The 16996-nt window shown below is 40.6% G+C and overlaps 1 protein-coding gene across 2 annotated transcripts in view; it reads right to left on the reverse strand.

Moving 5' to 3' along the window:
* Rttn (rotatin) overlaps window positions 1–16996 on the reverse strand; it is a 154541-nt gene that overhangs the window by 98538 nt on the left and 39007 nt on the right. The window contains exons 19-21 of one of the 2 annotated variants that reach the window (XM_027403748.2): window positions 15924–16023; window positions 5680–5768; window positions 2561–2678 (exon numbers count right to left, since the gene is read on the reverse strand). In XM_027403748.2, coding sequence (XP_027259549.1) covers window positions 2561–2678; window positions 5680–5768; window positions 15924–16023 — 307 coding nt within the window. The remainder of the gene's footprint in view (window positions 1–2560; window positions 2679–5679; window positions 5769–15923; window positions 16024–16996) is intronic. The other variant, XM_027403750.2, reaches the window with a different exon arrangement.

Here is a 16996-nt window from a genome sequence, read left to right on the forward strand (position 1 = left end):
GGCTGGTCAGACTAATCAGAACAAAGACTCAAGAGATCCAACTTATGACCCCTCAAGTACATTGTGATGGCTCAGTCCTAAGGATATCTCCCTTTTAAGTGAGCCTTGACGAAAGGTGCTATTAGAGGAGAACCTCTGCAGAGGTGCCAAGAGGTCCATACTTCAAAAAGAAGTGGGCCATGGTCTAAAACAAAAAGGGGGAATCTGATGGGCACATGAGTCAGTTAAAGATGGCACCAAGGGGAAGTCAGAAGTGCAAGTTCTGAGACGTTTACAAAAAAGGGTGATTGTTCGTCAAGATTGAACCAGATGAGGTCATGGCATGAATGGCTCATGTTCACCAAGTAAAGCATAGGGCACCTAGACACATGATGAGCTTAACTTTAAAACCATTGGCTGGCTATTTTCCCTCCCTGCGGGTTTTCGCTTTAAAAGATGCTTGCTGTGGGTCAATAAAGGAGTTCCTGCTTAACTAGACCCCCCACTGCGTCTGACTGTCTCCGGGATCCTGGAAGGCTAGAGAATGGGCAAGCAGGGCACTTACCCCTCCTCAGACCCAGCTCAGCCTTCCATGGTTGGGCTAAGACACTGCATCATTTATAATTATTTGTCAAAGTCTCTGACTCCCTGACAGTCCATTTGCTATGCTCATAACTCTAACAAAAAGGCCTACCACTGCACCCAGAACATAGTATGTGCTCCTTAAGTGTTTACAGAGCAATGAATTCCCCTGGCAGAGGAGCTGATTAAAAACTGACATTTTCCCTGCGTATGTATGAAAGAGAACAATTGCTAAAAATACCAACAAGGTATGGCTTATGTTGCCATGGAAAGTACTGTTGCAAGATGGGAGTGTGGCTCACTGGTGCAGCACTTGTCTGGCACACACGTGACCTGAGCTTGATTCCAAACACCATCCTACACATGGAAAAGTGCTTTGGTATCTGCTAGGTACTCATAAATGCAATATTTGAGTAACTGAAATGAATATGGGTAAATGGGAGATTAAATAAAATTAATAACATAATTATCAACATGAATAGAGAAAACTGGAAGCTAGACACAGTGAACACATCTGTAATGCCAGTACTCAGAAGGCAGAGACAAGGCTCATCGCTATAAGTTCAAGACCAACTTGGTCTAAAATCAAGTTCTAGCCAGAAAGGGCTACACAGCAATACCCTATCTCAAAAAACAAATTTAAAAGTAAAGAACAAATGAGAGAAAGAATAAATGTTTTAAAAGGAAAGAAATAAAATCAGAAATGTATACTTAGAATTCTTCCAGGTGATCACTACATAAATATCTGTAAAAAATTTCACACTCCACTTAAATTTTTATGATCTTAAAAATGAATCTTTTTACCTGGTTTGGGCTTTAACAAATGTCTCTTAAATGAACTGTGTCCTACCCACTTTTTAAGCAGATAGATTATTGTTGAGGGGAAATGCTAAAATTATTTTATAATGTTATATATTTTAATATAAATCTCATCTATCTTACCAATGCCTAACAGGTCACAAAATATGGAGATGTTTGAGCAAAACACCTCTTTGGAACAGTTAAAAGCAGTGAGGTAAAGTTTCAGGAAACAAAGTGCTGTAGAACACTGTGGCGGTCAGCCGTGACTGTGAACCTGACTGGAACTGGACAAAAGACAGCCTCTCGACTGAAACAGGCAGCAGCCCAAACAGGATCTAAGGGGACAAGTGCTCTGTTCACCTGCCTTCAGTTCTTTCCCTGACTGGGCCACGTCTATCCTGCTGCTGCTGCCACACTCCATGATACCAGAACCACTTTCCTTCCACCTTCCAACAGGGACTACAGATCTGTGACTCTTCAGGAACCTCCCAGGCCTTCTCAGCAGACTGGGTTCTTAGCCTCTCTGGGGTGCCAATGGCAACCAGTTGGGCCCTATTGTGTAAGCCAATATAATAGATCCCTTTTTATAATGCACACTCATTCTATGTTCTGTTCCTCTAGAGAACCCTGCCAAATATGAAAACTCCCAGGTCTGTATTAAAAGCAAATGATGAGAAGAAAAAAGACAAAACCCATGATATTTTTCTATATAGATATCATTAAAACCAAATCAAACTAACCTGGATTTCTTTTTTAAAATGCACATTTTTTAAACATTTCTAAAACTTTCATGCATATGCAGATGCTCAGAGTAAGTCACTCAGTATAATTTACCTGGGTCTACAGTCTCTATCCCAGTCTAATCTCCTAAGCAAATGCCAAACACAGGCACAAGTGACACCAGAAGTAGGGCACAGATACTAAAGAAAAGGAAGAAAAAGCAGCTGGCCTCAACCCTTAAAGATGACTATTACCATAGAGGCACTAAATTATGTATTAACCAGCAGGGGCAGAGAGGTGCTGCCTACTTAGGCAACAACAGCATAAGAGGTATTTCCACAAAGCACTGAGTACTTTTCATGATGACTTTTTCAGTAGTCAGTAAAGAACTTTGTTCTCGTATTACAATGGAAAGGAAATGTTACTACAGTCAAAGGATGAGCACTTAAAGCTTGAGCTGGTATCCTTATTTCCTCACCTCTGAATAGTAGGGTCAAGAGAGAAGACTGCTGCGACAAGGAAACTCGGATGACTGGGTCAGCATATAAAACCTTCCTCAGGAGTGTGAGGCATGGCTGAATCAAGCATTCTATAACCTGCCAAGGGGAAACGAGATAAAACATACCACACTGTCTTATTCCAAGTTTTATGGCTTTGTCATTAAATTACATGAAACTAAAATGAAAAGATGTTAGTTATCCTGCTTTTAAAATTACATTAAGAATTACTTTAGACTCATCACAGACCAGACCAGAGTCCTCATCCAGTGGCTGATGGAAGCAGAGACAGACATCCACAGAAATACACTGAGCTGAAATCTGGAACCTAGTTGAAGAGAGGGAGGAATGAAGAACGAAGGGGTCTGTACCAGGTTGGAGAAACCCACAGAAACAGTTGGCCTGAAAAAGGGAAAGCATATCACCCCAGACGCTCTTTGGGAGGCCAGTACGGGACTAATCCAGCCCCCTGATCATGGATGCCAATGTGGAGGCCCCTGAACTCCTGGGAGCCTCCGGAGGTGGACTGGCGTTTTGCCCTGGTGTGTGGGGGGGACTTCGAGAGCCCATTCCACTTGAAGAGATGCACTCTGTCTCTGAACACATGGGGAGGGACCTAGGCCCAGCACAGGAAGATTTGGTGGACTTGGTGGAGCCCCGGTTGGGGGCCCTACCCTGCCTGGGGAGTGGTGGGTGGATGGGGTGGGGGGTAGGTTGGAGGTGGGGGAGAAGGAATGGGGGTGAGGGGAGGGAGAGGGAGAGGGGAATTACATGTGAAACAAGCCTGTTCCCTAACTTGAATTAATAATAATAATAATAATAATAATAATAATAATAATAAGAGAAAAAAAAAAGAATTACTTTAAGGGCTAGAGAGATGGCTCAGAGGTCAAGAGCACTGGCTGCTCTTCCAGAGGTCCTGAGTTCAATTCCCAGCAACCACATGGTGGCCCACAACCATCCATTATGAGATCTGGTGCCCTCTTCTGGTATGCAGATATACATGGAAGCAGAATGTTGTATACATAATTAATAAATAAATAAAATCTTTAAAAAAAAAAAGAATTACTTTAAAAAATGGGTTGAAGAGATGGCTCAGCAGTTAAGGAGCACTGTTTGCTCTTCCAGAGGACCCAGGTTCAATTCCCAGAAACCACATGGTGGCTCACAATGGTCGGTAACTCCACTTCTAAGGAATCCAATACCCTCTTCTGGCCTCTGCAGGCATCAGGCATACACATGATGCACAGACATACATTCAGGAAACCCTTATATACAAAAAAATAACAATAATTCTCTAATTTAAAAAATTATTTAAAAATAAAAGCAGCATTGGACACACTTCTCTTTAGAAAGCTTAGTTTTAAGCTTAGTTTTCCTTTAGGGACCCCTATTTTTATTTAGAAATAAAAATAAAAGATGGGTGGATCTCCCTTTTTTTGAGACTTAAAATCCAAGTACTCATCCAAATTCAGCTAAAATCAGCTCAAACTAATAAAAATCAAACTATCAGGATGGAAACAAGGTACAGTGGGAAAGGTGCTTGCTTTGCAAGCAGGAGGACCGGGGTATGATCCTTAGCACCCATGTAGAACCTCGGAGTGTTGACAAAGACCTTGGTGGGAAGAGACAGATGGGTCCTAGGGACTCACTGGCCAGCCTGCCTAGCCAAAACAGTGAGTTAGCTACACTATCATAACAATAATACAAAATGTGCTAGGGTAAAGGTAGCCCAGAAATTGTGGAGACAACAAACGCATGACTTGTCCAGCTTGAGACCCATGCCTGGAGAGGGAGCCCACCCCTGACACTGCCCGAAGAACCAGGGACCACAGAGATGGATGACCCAAAGATAGCACAAAATACCACTGGCAAAGGAAAAATTAAAAAAAAAAAAAAGGCAATGAAATGATTCCTAATTATATTCTTCTATACTTTGTAGACAGGAGCCTAGCATAAATGTTATCAGAGAGGCTTCATTCAGCAACTGATATAAACAGATGCAGAGACCCACAGTCAAACATTACACAGATCTAGGAATCCTATGGAAGAGAGAAAGTATTGTAGGAAACAGAGGTGTCAGGGTCACACAAGAAAACCCACATCATCAACCACCCTGGGTTCAAAGGGGATCACAGAGACTGACAATCTCCTAACCAACAATCGGGGAGCCTGCATGGATGTGACCTAAGCCCTCTGTATCTATGTTATGGTTATGTAGCTTGGTCTTCTTGTAAGACTCCTAATAGTAGGAACGGGAGCTATCTTTGACTCATGTGCCTGCTGTAGGGACCCTTTCCTCCTACTGGTTTGCCTTGTCCAGCCTAAATATGAAGGGAGTTGCCTAGGTCACTACAACTTGATATGCCATGTTTGGTTGATATCCCTGGAGGGCTTGCCCCTTTCTGAAGGGAAATGGAGGAGGAGTGCATACGGTGAGGGACTGGGAGGAGAGGACGGAGAAGAAACTGAGGATGTAATATTTTTTAATAAAGAAATTAAAAATATACAAAAATTAGCAAATTATAATACAGAGTGATAGAGGAAGGTACCCAACTTCAACTTCTGGCTTCCAACCACCCATGCATATAGGCAAGTGAATGCCCATGCACATAAGCATACCCCACACACTACACACCACACACACACACACAAACACACACACACACACACTACACACCACACACACACTACACACCACTCCCCCCCCACACACACACTACACATACTATACACACTACATATACCACACACATACACACACTACACACACACACATACACACACTACACATACTACACACACACATACACACATCACACACACACACCACACACTACACACACCACACATACTACACACACTTCACACACACACACACACACACACACACACACACACACACACACACACCACACTCCCCCTACACTCCCCCCACACACATACATACACACACCACACATACACACACCACACACCACACACCACACACCCACACCACATACACAATACACAATACACACACATACAGAGAGACAAACAGGCCCTCTCTTTAAAAAAAGCCAACCTATAAAAAGAGGTCTAAACTTTATAGTCTTACCTTGCCACCTTGACCCACACATTCATTTAAATAGCTGATTATCTTCTCAATTAAGCATAACTTTTTCACCACAGCATGCATTTTAATATCTACAGATAAAACAATATTAAAGTTAAACAAGTGTTTTGTGGCTTTAAAAGCATTTTGAAATATATGGGACAGTTATGCACTCAACTTTCAAACAACTAAAAATATGGTATACCTAGGGCTGAAATTAGAAAACAAATATTTTTATGAATCTGCACACTGTGAAACATTTAAGTTACAAGCAATTCTTACATCTAGTCCCATGATGGGACTTGAAATATAAAAAACCTATAGAAACTAACAAACACGCAAACTATTTTAGATACTAAGTAGAACTAGAATTTTATGAACACAGGTGAATTATTTTAATTCTACATGGCAAATTTTTCTCCATATTGCTTCATTTCTTCTCTTTCCCAAATAGATGCCTTCAAAATATTTAGAATTCTCCATAAACTAATAAGCAGATATGGGTTGAACATGAACATCATTTTATTAATGAATGATTTTCATCCTTAAGTTATTAGTAGGAAATATAAAAGGAAAAATTTTAATGTACTATATATTTCTGAAAAAATATTTAATAAACATAGATTTAATATTACAATTTTAAGAAAAATTTTAAGGATTTTATACAGAGAAATACACACACAAATACAGACACATACACAGATGTTACTAGAGTCAGAAATGCTAGTTTACAGATTAGTTACAAGTACTAGCAAATAACTTACAAATTTCTCCTCTATTCTCATTAATAAATACACAATCATCTTTTTTTGCTAGTCTATAAAAAGTGGATTTCCAGTAACACAAGTATAGGATGTTTTCAACTCCACTTTTGAAACGTTAGTAATATTGAAGTAATACTCTAAAAAAGTTGTTCAATTTTTTTAACCAAAATTCTCCATTCATTCATTCTTCCTTTCTCTCATTCATTTAGAGGCAGGGCTACAGGCAGGACAGGCTGGCCTTCAACCCATCCTACTGCCAAGGATGACTTTGACCTCTTGGTCCTCCTGCCTCTACCTCCCAAGAAGTGGGAAAAGTATGTACCACCACACCCAGGTCCCTTTGTCCAGTTTTTGAGGCAGGTTCTCATTATATACTCCAGGGTGGTCACAGACTCCAAACCATTCTGCTTCTGCCTTCTGAAACTTGTGACTACAGGTATCATGACCAACATCTACATTTGTAGAGCCCATCTTCTGCAGTTTGTTTTACTGTTATTAAAACCAAAAAGGGCACTGTAGACAGGGATACATGTAAAATAGTGCAGTGTCACAGTCAGGGTTACTACTTCTGTGATAAAACACCATGAACAAAAGCAAGGTGGGGAGGGAAAGGGGTTATCTGGCTTATACTTCCACAGCACTTTTGATAATGAAGTCAGGACAGGAACTCAAATGGTAGAAACTAAGAAGTAAAAGCTGATGCAGAAGCTATGGAGGGGGCCTGCTTTCTTACAGAACCCGGGACCACCAGCCCAGAGGTGGCACCATCCACAATGGGCTGGGCCCTCACACATCAATCACGAATTAAGAAAATGCCCTACAGCCACATCGTACGGAGGCATTTTTCTCAATTGAGGTTCCCTCCTCTTAGATGACTTTAGCTTGTGCCAAGCTGACATAAAACCAGCCAGCACAAGCAGTATGTCTCCAGCATGGTTATTTCTTTTCTTTTGGTTATACACTCAATGAAGAGCTTTCTAAATCTTATAGCAGTCCAGATTTTAAGTCTTTGAGCAGCTTGCATACTGTTTTTCATAATGGCTACACTACCCTCATTCCTATCAGTAGCATACCAGGTGAGGATCAAGCTGCTCTTTTGCTTATCCTTACCAACAGGTGGTTTTTGTTTTCTGTTTGCTTGCTTTGCTTTTTCTTTTTGATAGACATTCTATCAAACTAGAATGTGATTTTGGTTTACATTCCCATGATGGTAAGTAATGGGAGGTATGTCTTCATATACCTGTGTTCAACGATATGCCTTCATTTGTAAAGTGTCTACTGGGGTCTTTAAGACAGTATTTTAGCTGAATTATGTCTCAATCAACAAAATAAAACAAGGAGCTCCCTGCACCCCGAATCAGCTAGCACCCCACTCTTCCATTCCACCGACCGATATAGGAACTAGGTGAGTGAGTCTCTGCCCTTTCCCCACTCCCACCCAAAACATCATTCACCCTGACCACCCCCACCACCCCATCCCCGCCTATGCCTGCGGGCTTGGGGTAGACACGCCCAGGCAGGGAGGAGCTCCCTGAGCCCTGAATCTGCTAGCACCCCACTCTTCCATTCCGCCGACTGACCCAGGAACTAGTGAGGAGACTACCAGGAGAGTCAAGACTATCCAGAGTTGTGGACACTGAATTCCTGGAACCCACACACCACTGGGTCACAAGAGGAGATAGAGACCCCACCTGCACCCACTAAAAGAAGATATGGGGAGAAGACAGAATAAGATTTCACTCAACAACAGAAAGACCAATATGACACCACCAGAATCTAGGGACTCCTCTCCAGCAAGATCTGAAAAGCGCAACACAGAGCATGAAGATGAGATGGACCTCAAAAATTATCTTAGCAAGATGATAGAGACCTTTAAAGAGGAAACAAGAAAATCCCTTAAAGAAATAGAAGAAAAAAGCAAACAACAAATTAAATGAAATGGAGGAAAGGACAAACCAAAAAATTCAAGAAATAAACAAATCTCTTAAAAGAATCTAAAGAAAGCCAAGAAAAAACATCCAAACAAGTGAAGGAAGCTCTTGAAACAGTTCAAAGCATGAAAGCTGAATTAGACACAATAAAGAAAACACAGAATGAGACCATGCTGGAAATGCAAAGGCTGGATAAATGATCAAGATTTAAAGATTTAAGTATAACTAATAGAATTCAAGAGATGGAAGAGAGAATCTCAGCTACTAAAGACTCGCTAGAGGATAAACATTCATCAACCAAAGAAAACCTCAAGTCCAACAAATCCCTAACAAAAAATATCCAGGAAATATGGGACACCGTAAAAAGGCCAAACCTAAGAATAATAGGTGTAGAAGAAGGTGAAGGAACACTGCTCAAAGGTACAAAAAACATATTCAACAAAATCATAAAAGAAAACTTCCCCAACCTACAGAAGGATATGCCTATGAAAGTACAAGAAGCTTACAGGACACCAAACAGATTGGACCACAAAAAGAAGTCCCCCCGACACATAATAATCAAAACACCAAATCTACAGAATAAAGAGAAAATATTAAGAGCAGCAAAGGAAAAAGGCCAAGTAACATATAAAGGCAAACCAATCAGAATCATACCCCACTTCCCAATGGAAACTCTGAAAGACAGAAGGTCTGTGATAGATACCCTACAAGCACTAAGGGAGCATGGATGTCAACCAGACTACTGTACCCAGCAAAACTTTCAATATAGATGGAGAAAACAAGATATTCCACGACAAAAACAGATTTAAACAATACATATCTACAAATCCAGCACTACAGAAGGCTCCGGAAGGAAAACTCCAACCCAATGAGCATAACTACACTCACAAAAACACTGGCAATAGATAATCTAATTTTACCAAACACAAAAAGAAACAGGAGGGTAAAATCCACACGCAATGACACCACCAACAATAAATCCAAAACAAAGAAGAACCAATGAACAATGGACATTAATATCCCTAAATGTCAATGGTCTTAACTTACCCATAAAAAGATATAGGCTAACAGAATGGATACGAAGACAGAATCCATCCTTCTGCTGTTTACAAGAAACACACCTCAACTTCAAGGATAGACAATAACTCAGAGTAAAAGGATGGGAAAAAATTTTCCAAGCAAATGGGCTCAAGAAACAACCTAGGGTAGCAATCCTAATATCTAACAAATTAGACTTTAAACTGAAAGCAATCAAAAGAGATGAAGAAGGCCATTTCATACTCATCACAGGAAAAGTCCATCAAGATGAAGTCTCAATCCTGAACATCTATGCCCCTAATACGAAAGCACCCACATTTGTAAGAGAAACATTACTAAAGCTCAAACCACACATAAAACCACCCACACTTATAGTAGGAGACTTCAACACCCACCTTACACCACTGGACAGAACCACAAGACAGAAACTTAACAAAGAAACAAAGGATCTGACAGAAGTTATGACACAACTGGGTTTAACAGATATCTATAGAACATTCCATCCAAACACAAAAGAATATACCTTCTTCTCAGTGCCACCTGGAAACTTCTCAAAAATTAACCACATACTTGGCAGCAAAGCAAACCTCCAAAGTTACAAAAGAATTGAAATAACCCCCTGTATCTTATCAGACCACCATGCATTAAAGCTAGAATTCAACAGCAATACGAACTGCAGAAAACATACATACATACAAAGAATCAATGAAACAAGGAGTTGGTCCTTTGAGAAGATCAATAAGATAGAAAAACCTCTAGCCAACTAACCAAAAGGCAGAGAGAGAGCATGTTAATTAACAAAATCAGAAATGAAAAGGCGGATATAACAACAGACACTGAGGAAATCCAGAGAATCTTTAGGTCATACTTTGAAAACCTGTATTCAACAAATTAGGAAAATCTAAAGGAAATAGACAGCTTTCTGGATAAATATCACTTACCAAAATTAAATCAAGATCAGATAAACAGTTTAAATCGACCTATAACCCCTAATGAAATAGAATCAGTCATCAAAAGCCTCCCAACCAAAAACAGCCCAGGGCCAGATGGCGTCACTGCAGAATTCTACCAGAAATTCAAACAAGAGCTAATTCCAGTACTCCTCAATCTGTTCCGCACAATAGAAGCAGATGGGAAATTGCCAAACTCTTTTTATGAGGCTACAATCACTTTGATACCCAAGCCACACAAAGATATGACTAAGAAAGAGAACTACAGACTGATATCCCTCATGAACATCGATGCTAAAATACTCAATATAATATTGGCAAACCGACTCCAAGAACATATCAGAAAAATCATCTACCATGATCAAGTAGGCTTCATCCCAGAGATGCAAGGATGGTTCAACATACGAAAATGCATCAATGTAATCCACCATATAAACAAACTGAAAAAGAAAAACCACATGATCATCTCACTAGATGCTGAAAAAGCCTTTGACTAAATCCAACATCCTTCATGATAAAGATCTTGGAGAGAACAGGAATAACAGGAACATATCTAAACATGATCAACGCAATATACACTAAACCAATAGCCAACATCAAACTAAATGGAGAGAAACTCAAAGCGTTTCCTTTAAAATCAGGAACAAGACAAGGCTGTCCACTCTCTCCATAGCTCTTCAATATTGTACTTGAAGTTCTGGCTATATCAATAAGACAAGAAAAGGGGATCAAAGGGATACAAATTGGAAAGGAAGAAGTCAAACTTTCACTATTTGCAGATGACATGATAGTCTACATTAGTGACCCGAAAAACTCTACCAGGGAACTCCTACGGCTGATAAACACCTTCAGCAAGGTAGCAGGATACAAAATTAACTCAAAAAAATCAGTGGCCCTAATATATACAGATGATAAATCCAATGAAAAGAAATCAGGGAAGCATCACCTTTCACAATATCCACAAGCAACATAAAATATCTTGGGGTAACACTAACCAAAAAAGTGAAAGACCTGCAGAATAAGAACTTTGAGACTTTATAGAAAGAAATTAAAGAAGATACCAGAAAATGGAAAGATCTCCCTTGCTCTTGGATAGGTAGAATTAATATAGTAAAAATGGCAATCCTGTCAAAAGCAATCTACAGATTCAACGCAATCCCCATCAAAATCCCAACACAGTTTTTCACAGACATTGAAAGAACAATACTCAACTTTATATGGAAAAATAAAAAGCCCAGGATAGCCAAAACAACTCTTTTTACAATAAAGGATCTTCTAGAGGCATCACCATCCCCAACTTCAAGCACTACTATAGAGCCATAGTTCTGAAAACAGCTTGGTATTGGCACAAAAGCAGACAGATAGACCAATGGAATCGAATTGAAAACCCTGATACTGACCCACGCACCTATGAATACCTTATTTTTGACAAAGGTGCTAAATCTATACAATGGAAAAAAGGTAGCATCTTCAACAAATGCTCCTGGCACAATTGGATTTGGACATGCAGAAAATTGCTGATAGATCCATACCTGTCACCATGCACAAAACTTAAGTGCAAATGGATCAAAGATATCAGCATAAATCCAACCACACTAAATCTCCTAGAAGAGAAAATGGAAATTACCCTTGAACAAATTGGCACAGGAGTTCGCTTCCTGAACATTACGCCAGTAGCACAGATACTGAGGTCTGCAATTAATAAATGGGACCACCTGAAACTGAGAAGCTTCTGCAAGGCAAAGGAAACAGTCAGTAGGACAAAATGACCACCCATAGAATGGGAAAAGATCTTCACCGATCCCACATCTGACAGAGGACTGATTTCTAAAATATATAAGGAGCTCAAGAAGCTAGCTACCAAAACACCAAACAATGAAATTAAAAAGTAGGGTGCAGAACTAAATAGAGAATTCTCAACAGAGGAATCTGAAAATGGCTGAAAGACCCTTAAGAAAGTGCTCAAAATCATTGGCCATTAGAGAAATGCAACTCAAAACAACTCTAAGATACCACCTCACACCTGTCAGAATGGCTAAAATAAAAAATACCAATGACAATCTATTCTGGAGAGGATGCAGAGAAAAAGGAACACTCCTCCATTGCCGGTGGGAGTGCGAACTTGTAAGACCACTCTGGAAATCAGTATGGTGGTTGCTCAGAAAAATGGGAATCAGTCTACCTCAAGATCCAGCCATTCCTCTCTTGGGTATATACCCAAACAGTGCATGTTCATACAACAAGGACATATGTTCAACCATGTTCATAGCAGCATTGTTTGTAAAAGCCAGAACCTGGAAGCAAACTAGATGCCCCTCAACTGAAGAATGAATAGAGAAAATGTGGTACATTTATACAATGGAGTACTACTCAGCAGAAAAAAGCAATGGAATCTTGAAATTCCCAAGCAAATGGATGGAACTAGAGGACACCATCCTGAGTGAGGTAACCCAGTCACAAAAAGACAAACATGGTATGTACTCACTGATATATGAATTTTAGACATAGAGCAAAGGATTACCAGCCTATAATGCTCTTCACCAAAGAAACTAGGAAACATGAAGGACTCTAAGGGATAAATGGTCCCCAGGAATGGAAGTGGCATGAACTCCCGAACTAATTGGGGGCATGAGGGGGGGGGGGAAGGAGCTGCTACAATAAGAGCAAGAGAAGAGGAGTAGAGGAGAGTAAATGGAGGGGCAGAAACATTGAGTTGGGGGAAGAATAGCGGAAAGAGAGCAGGATGAGAGATACCATATCAGAGGGAGCCACTACAGGTCCGAGAAGAGATCTGGAACCAGAGACCTACAAGGATGACACGATCTGACAATCCAGGCAATGGTGGAGAGGATAACCTAAAAGCCCTTCCCCTAAAATGAGATTGATGACTTCTCTTTATGCCATCCTAGAGCCTTCACCCAGTGGCTGATGGAAGCAGAGACAGACATCCACAGATATACACTGAGAGGAAATCGGGAATTTAGTTGAAGAGAGGGAGGAATGAAGAACGAAGGGGTCTGTACCAGGTTGGAGAAACCCACAGGAACAGTTGGCCTGAACAAGGGAGACCACATGGACCCCAGATGCTGTCGGGGAGGCCAGTACAAGACTGATCCAGGCCCCTGAACATGGATGTCAATAAGGAGGCCTCTGCACTCCAGGGAGCCTCTGGCTGTGGATTAGTATTTTTCCCTGGTGCAAGAAGGGACTTTGAGAGCCCAGCCCACGTGAAAGGTTATACTCTGGCCCTGGACACATGGGGATGGGCCCAGGACCAGCACAGGAAGATTTGGTGGACTTTGCAGAGCCCCCGTTGAGGGCCCTACACTGCCTGGGGAGTGGTGGGTGGATGGGGTGGGGGGTGCTGGGGGTGGGGGAGGAGAGTTGGGGGTGAGGGGAGGGAGAGGGAGAAGGGACTTGAAACAAGCTTGTTCCCTCACTAGAACTAATAAATAAATCTTATAAAAAAGAAGATAAAACAAAAACCATAAATATACTGATAATGCTTTTTCAAACGATCCTCTCATCCCAGAGCCCAATAATGTCACGACAACTATCAAACAGTAACCATATGTCTTTTGAGTCTATAAGTGAAAATTGTAAGTGTTCATTGCCATTGGTCTGGCTTGAGGCTTCTGGTTTCTGCTACACCACCTATAATGGGCTCTCACTGTAGCTCTTCTTGGGTATAGTGATGGGGGATGTCCTTCTGTATATATGTTCCTCTTATTGGTTGATGAATAAAACACTGATTGGCCAGTAGCCAGGCAGGAAGTATAGGCAGGGCTACCAGAAAAGGAGAATACTAGGGAGAGGTCGCAGAGAGCAGCCACCAAGGGACACCATGTAACTGAACATACTGGAGCATTCACCGGTAAGCCAAAACCACATGAAAATACACAGTTTAATAGAAATTGGTTAATAAGCCGGGTGTTGATGGCCCATGCTTTTAATCCCAGCACTGGAGAGGCAGAGGTAGGTAGACCTCTGTGAGTTTGAGGCCAGCCTGGTCTCCAGAGCGAGTGCCAGGATAGGTTCCAAAGCTACACAGAGAAACCGTGTCTCGAAAAACAAAAAACAAAAAACAAAACAATAAAAAAAAATGGGTTAATAATTGAGAGCTAGCCAGTAAGAAGCCTAAATCATCAGCCAAATAGTTTATAGATGTTTAAGTGTCTATGTTTTCATCATCTCTCTGCTGCTGCAAGTAGCAAGGGGGAGGGCAGCCTTCCCTCACCATTGTCACTGCATGGCAGACAGGGGTCAGTGCTCCTGCTCTCATATCCTCAGGGCTGGCTTATCTGTATGGCCTCTCCCCCACAAGAGGGTCAGCTCTAGAATGCTGCCCAGAGCAGAAGCAGTCAGAGCCCACTCTTGTGCGATGCAGCCAGTGAGGATCAGGGCCAGCTCATGAACACTTTCAAGTAAAAATGAACAGACTAAAGGGAAAACTGTAACTCAATGGGCCATACAACAAGATGATTCTTTTTCTTCTTCTTTTTTCTTCTTTTTCCTTCTTCCTTTTTCTTCTTTTTGTTTTGCTTCTTTGTTTTGTTGGTTTTGGGGTTTTTCTTTTAAATTTGGTTTTGATGGAGGGGAGGTTGCAAGGGCAGAGGGCAGACATGAAAAGAGGGCAATAAGTGGGATCAAAACGCCTGATGTGAAATCCACAAGGAATCAATAAACTTCTTTAAATAACCGAAAATTAGTTTTTTCCAGAAACATTACAGTGAGGAAACATTATCAAGGATGAGGAAAAATTAAAACTAACAAAGACTTTATTATTATACAATAAAGCCTATATAATAGTAATACTACAAACAGAGCAAGCTATTTTTCTAGTTTATTTTTAAATAATAAACCCATACACATATTCTTTTTAAACAATAAAATACACACAATTACAATGCTGGGTTTTTTTTCATTTATTTTATGTGTATGGTTGTTTTGTCCACATGTATATTTTATACCAATAGCATGCTCTGAGTACCCTGAAAAAGGTATTAGAGCCCCTGGGACAGGAGTTATGGATGGTGTGAGCCTCCATGAGGGTGCTGAGAATCGAACCCAAGTGCTCCTTAAACCCCTAAGCCTTCTCTCTAGCCCACAATGTATTATTGCTTTGTCTTGCCAAAAAGTATTGTTTGGTTCACTTCTCTGAGCAACATGTACAAAATCAAAATTACTACATACCTATAAATTTTAAAAGGAATACAAAACTTTATACTCATAATTCTATTACTATTTTAGAATATACTTAATAATATATTATAACGTCATTTTATAGATCAAATATTGACAATATACTTGACAAGCAAACTTTTTGTGAAGAACCCCGTGGTAAATATTATATGTAAGGTCTGTCACACGTTCTTAGATCTTGGTTTTGCTCAAAAATTCTAAACATGCAAAAAGACATTCTTATCTTGAAGGCTAAAATAGGTCAAAGGCTAAAATAGGTCAGAGGATAGACCTGGCCTATGAACAGTCATCTTACAAACTAATACTAACACAGCAACCTCAAATCCTAGATCACCAACAAGCTCACTGTCAAAATTCATTACCTTGCAAGATCACTGCTAGCTGCTCTGCAGCTGACTTCCTCAAAACAAGGTCAACATCATCTGAGGTGAAGATTTCATACACCTTTTCAACAGTCTCCAGCTGAAAATCAGAAATATATATTTGCATCTGCTTCCAGTTCCCTAATAAAATTTTACAGCTCATGCCATAAAACAAAAGCTTACAGACAACTCACTAAAATAAACATGTACATGTAAATTAGCAACAATGGTGTGTTGGGTAATAAGGAAACAGGATCAGAAAGAAACAGCCTGATGTTCAAATAAGCTTCCCTTTTTAATGAACATTATAGCTAAAGGTCATAAGCAACCCATTAATCCATTAGCCCCATTAGAATATCCTAGAAAGCTTCCAGGTTTCCTAGCCACTCTGTGTTACACCAGACTAACCTGAGACAAGCAACTCAGACCTGTGACTCAAGATTGACTCTAGATGCTCTGGAGCTGCAAACCCAATGGTCCTCCCTCTTCTTTAACCATCTCTGCCTCTGGAGATAAGTGCAATGTCCTTAACAGTCAAGAGACTGGTATCTGCTTACTTCAAAGCAGCAATATAAAAAGAGAACTAAAGCAACATTACTTTTTTTCCTCACACCCTCTGCTAATTTCTACCTAGGGTTGCCTAATCTCAGCTGTCAACTTGACACACCTAACAAGAGTAAAACTTCATTGGAGGAATGGCCTCCACCAGATTAGCCTATGGGAAAGCCTATGAAGCATTTCCTTAATTTCTCACTGATGCTTTAGGGCCCAGACCATTGTGAGCAGTGCAATCCCCAGGAAGGGGGGCCTGGGTTGAATAAGAAAGGTAGCTAACTTGACCTTGGGAACAAAGCAGCAAGCAATGTTTCTCCATGCCTTCTCCGTTACCTTCCTGACTTGGCCCCTTGATTGTGGACTAACCTGTAGGACAAAATAAGCACTTTCCTCTCTAGAGAGGTTTTTTGTCAACGTTTTCTCATAGCAACAAAAAGCAAACCAGAACACATCCCTACTGTAGACTCACAAGACAATCCCTGAAGTTCCTCTCCTCCCTTTCTACAAACTCTACAAAA

Source organism: Cricetulus griseus, chromosome 2 (assembly GCF_003668045.3).
Source record: "Cricetulus griseus strain 17A/GY chromosome 2, alternate assembly CriGri-PICRH-1.0, whole genome shotgun sequence".
Taxonomy (NCBI): Eukaryota; Metazoa; Chordata; class Mammalia; order Rodentia; family Cricetidae; genus Cricetulus; species Cricetulus griseus.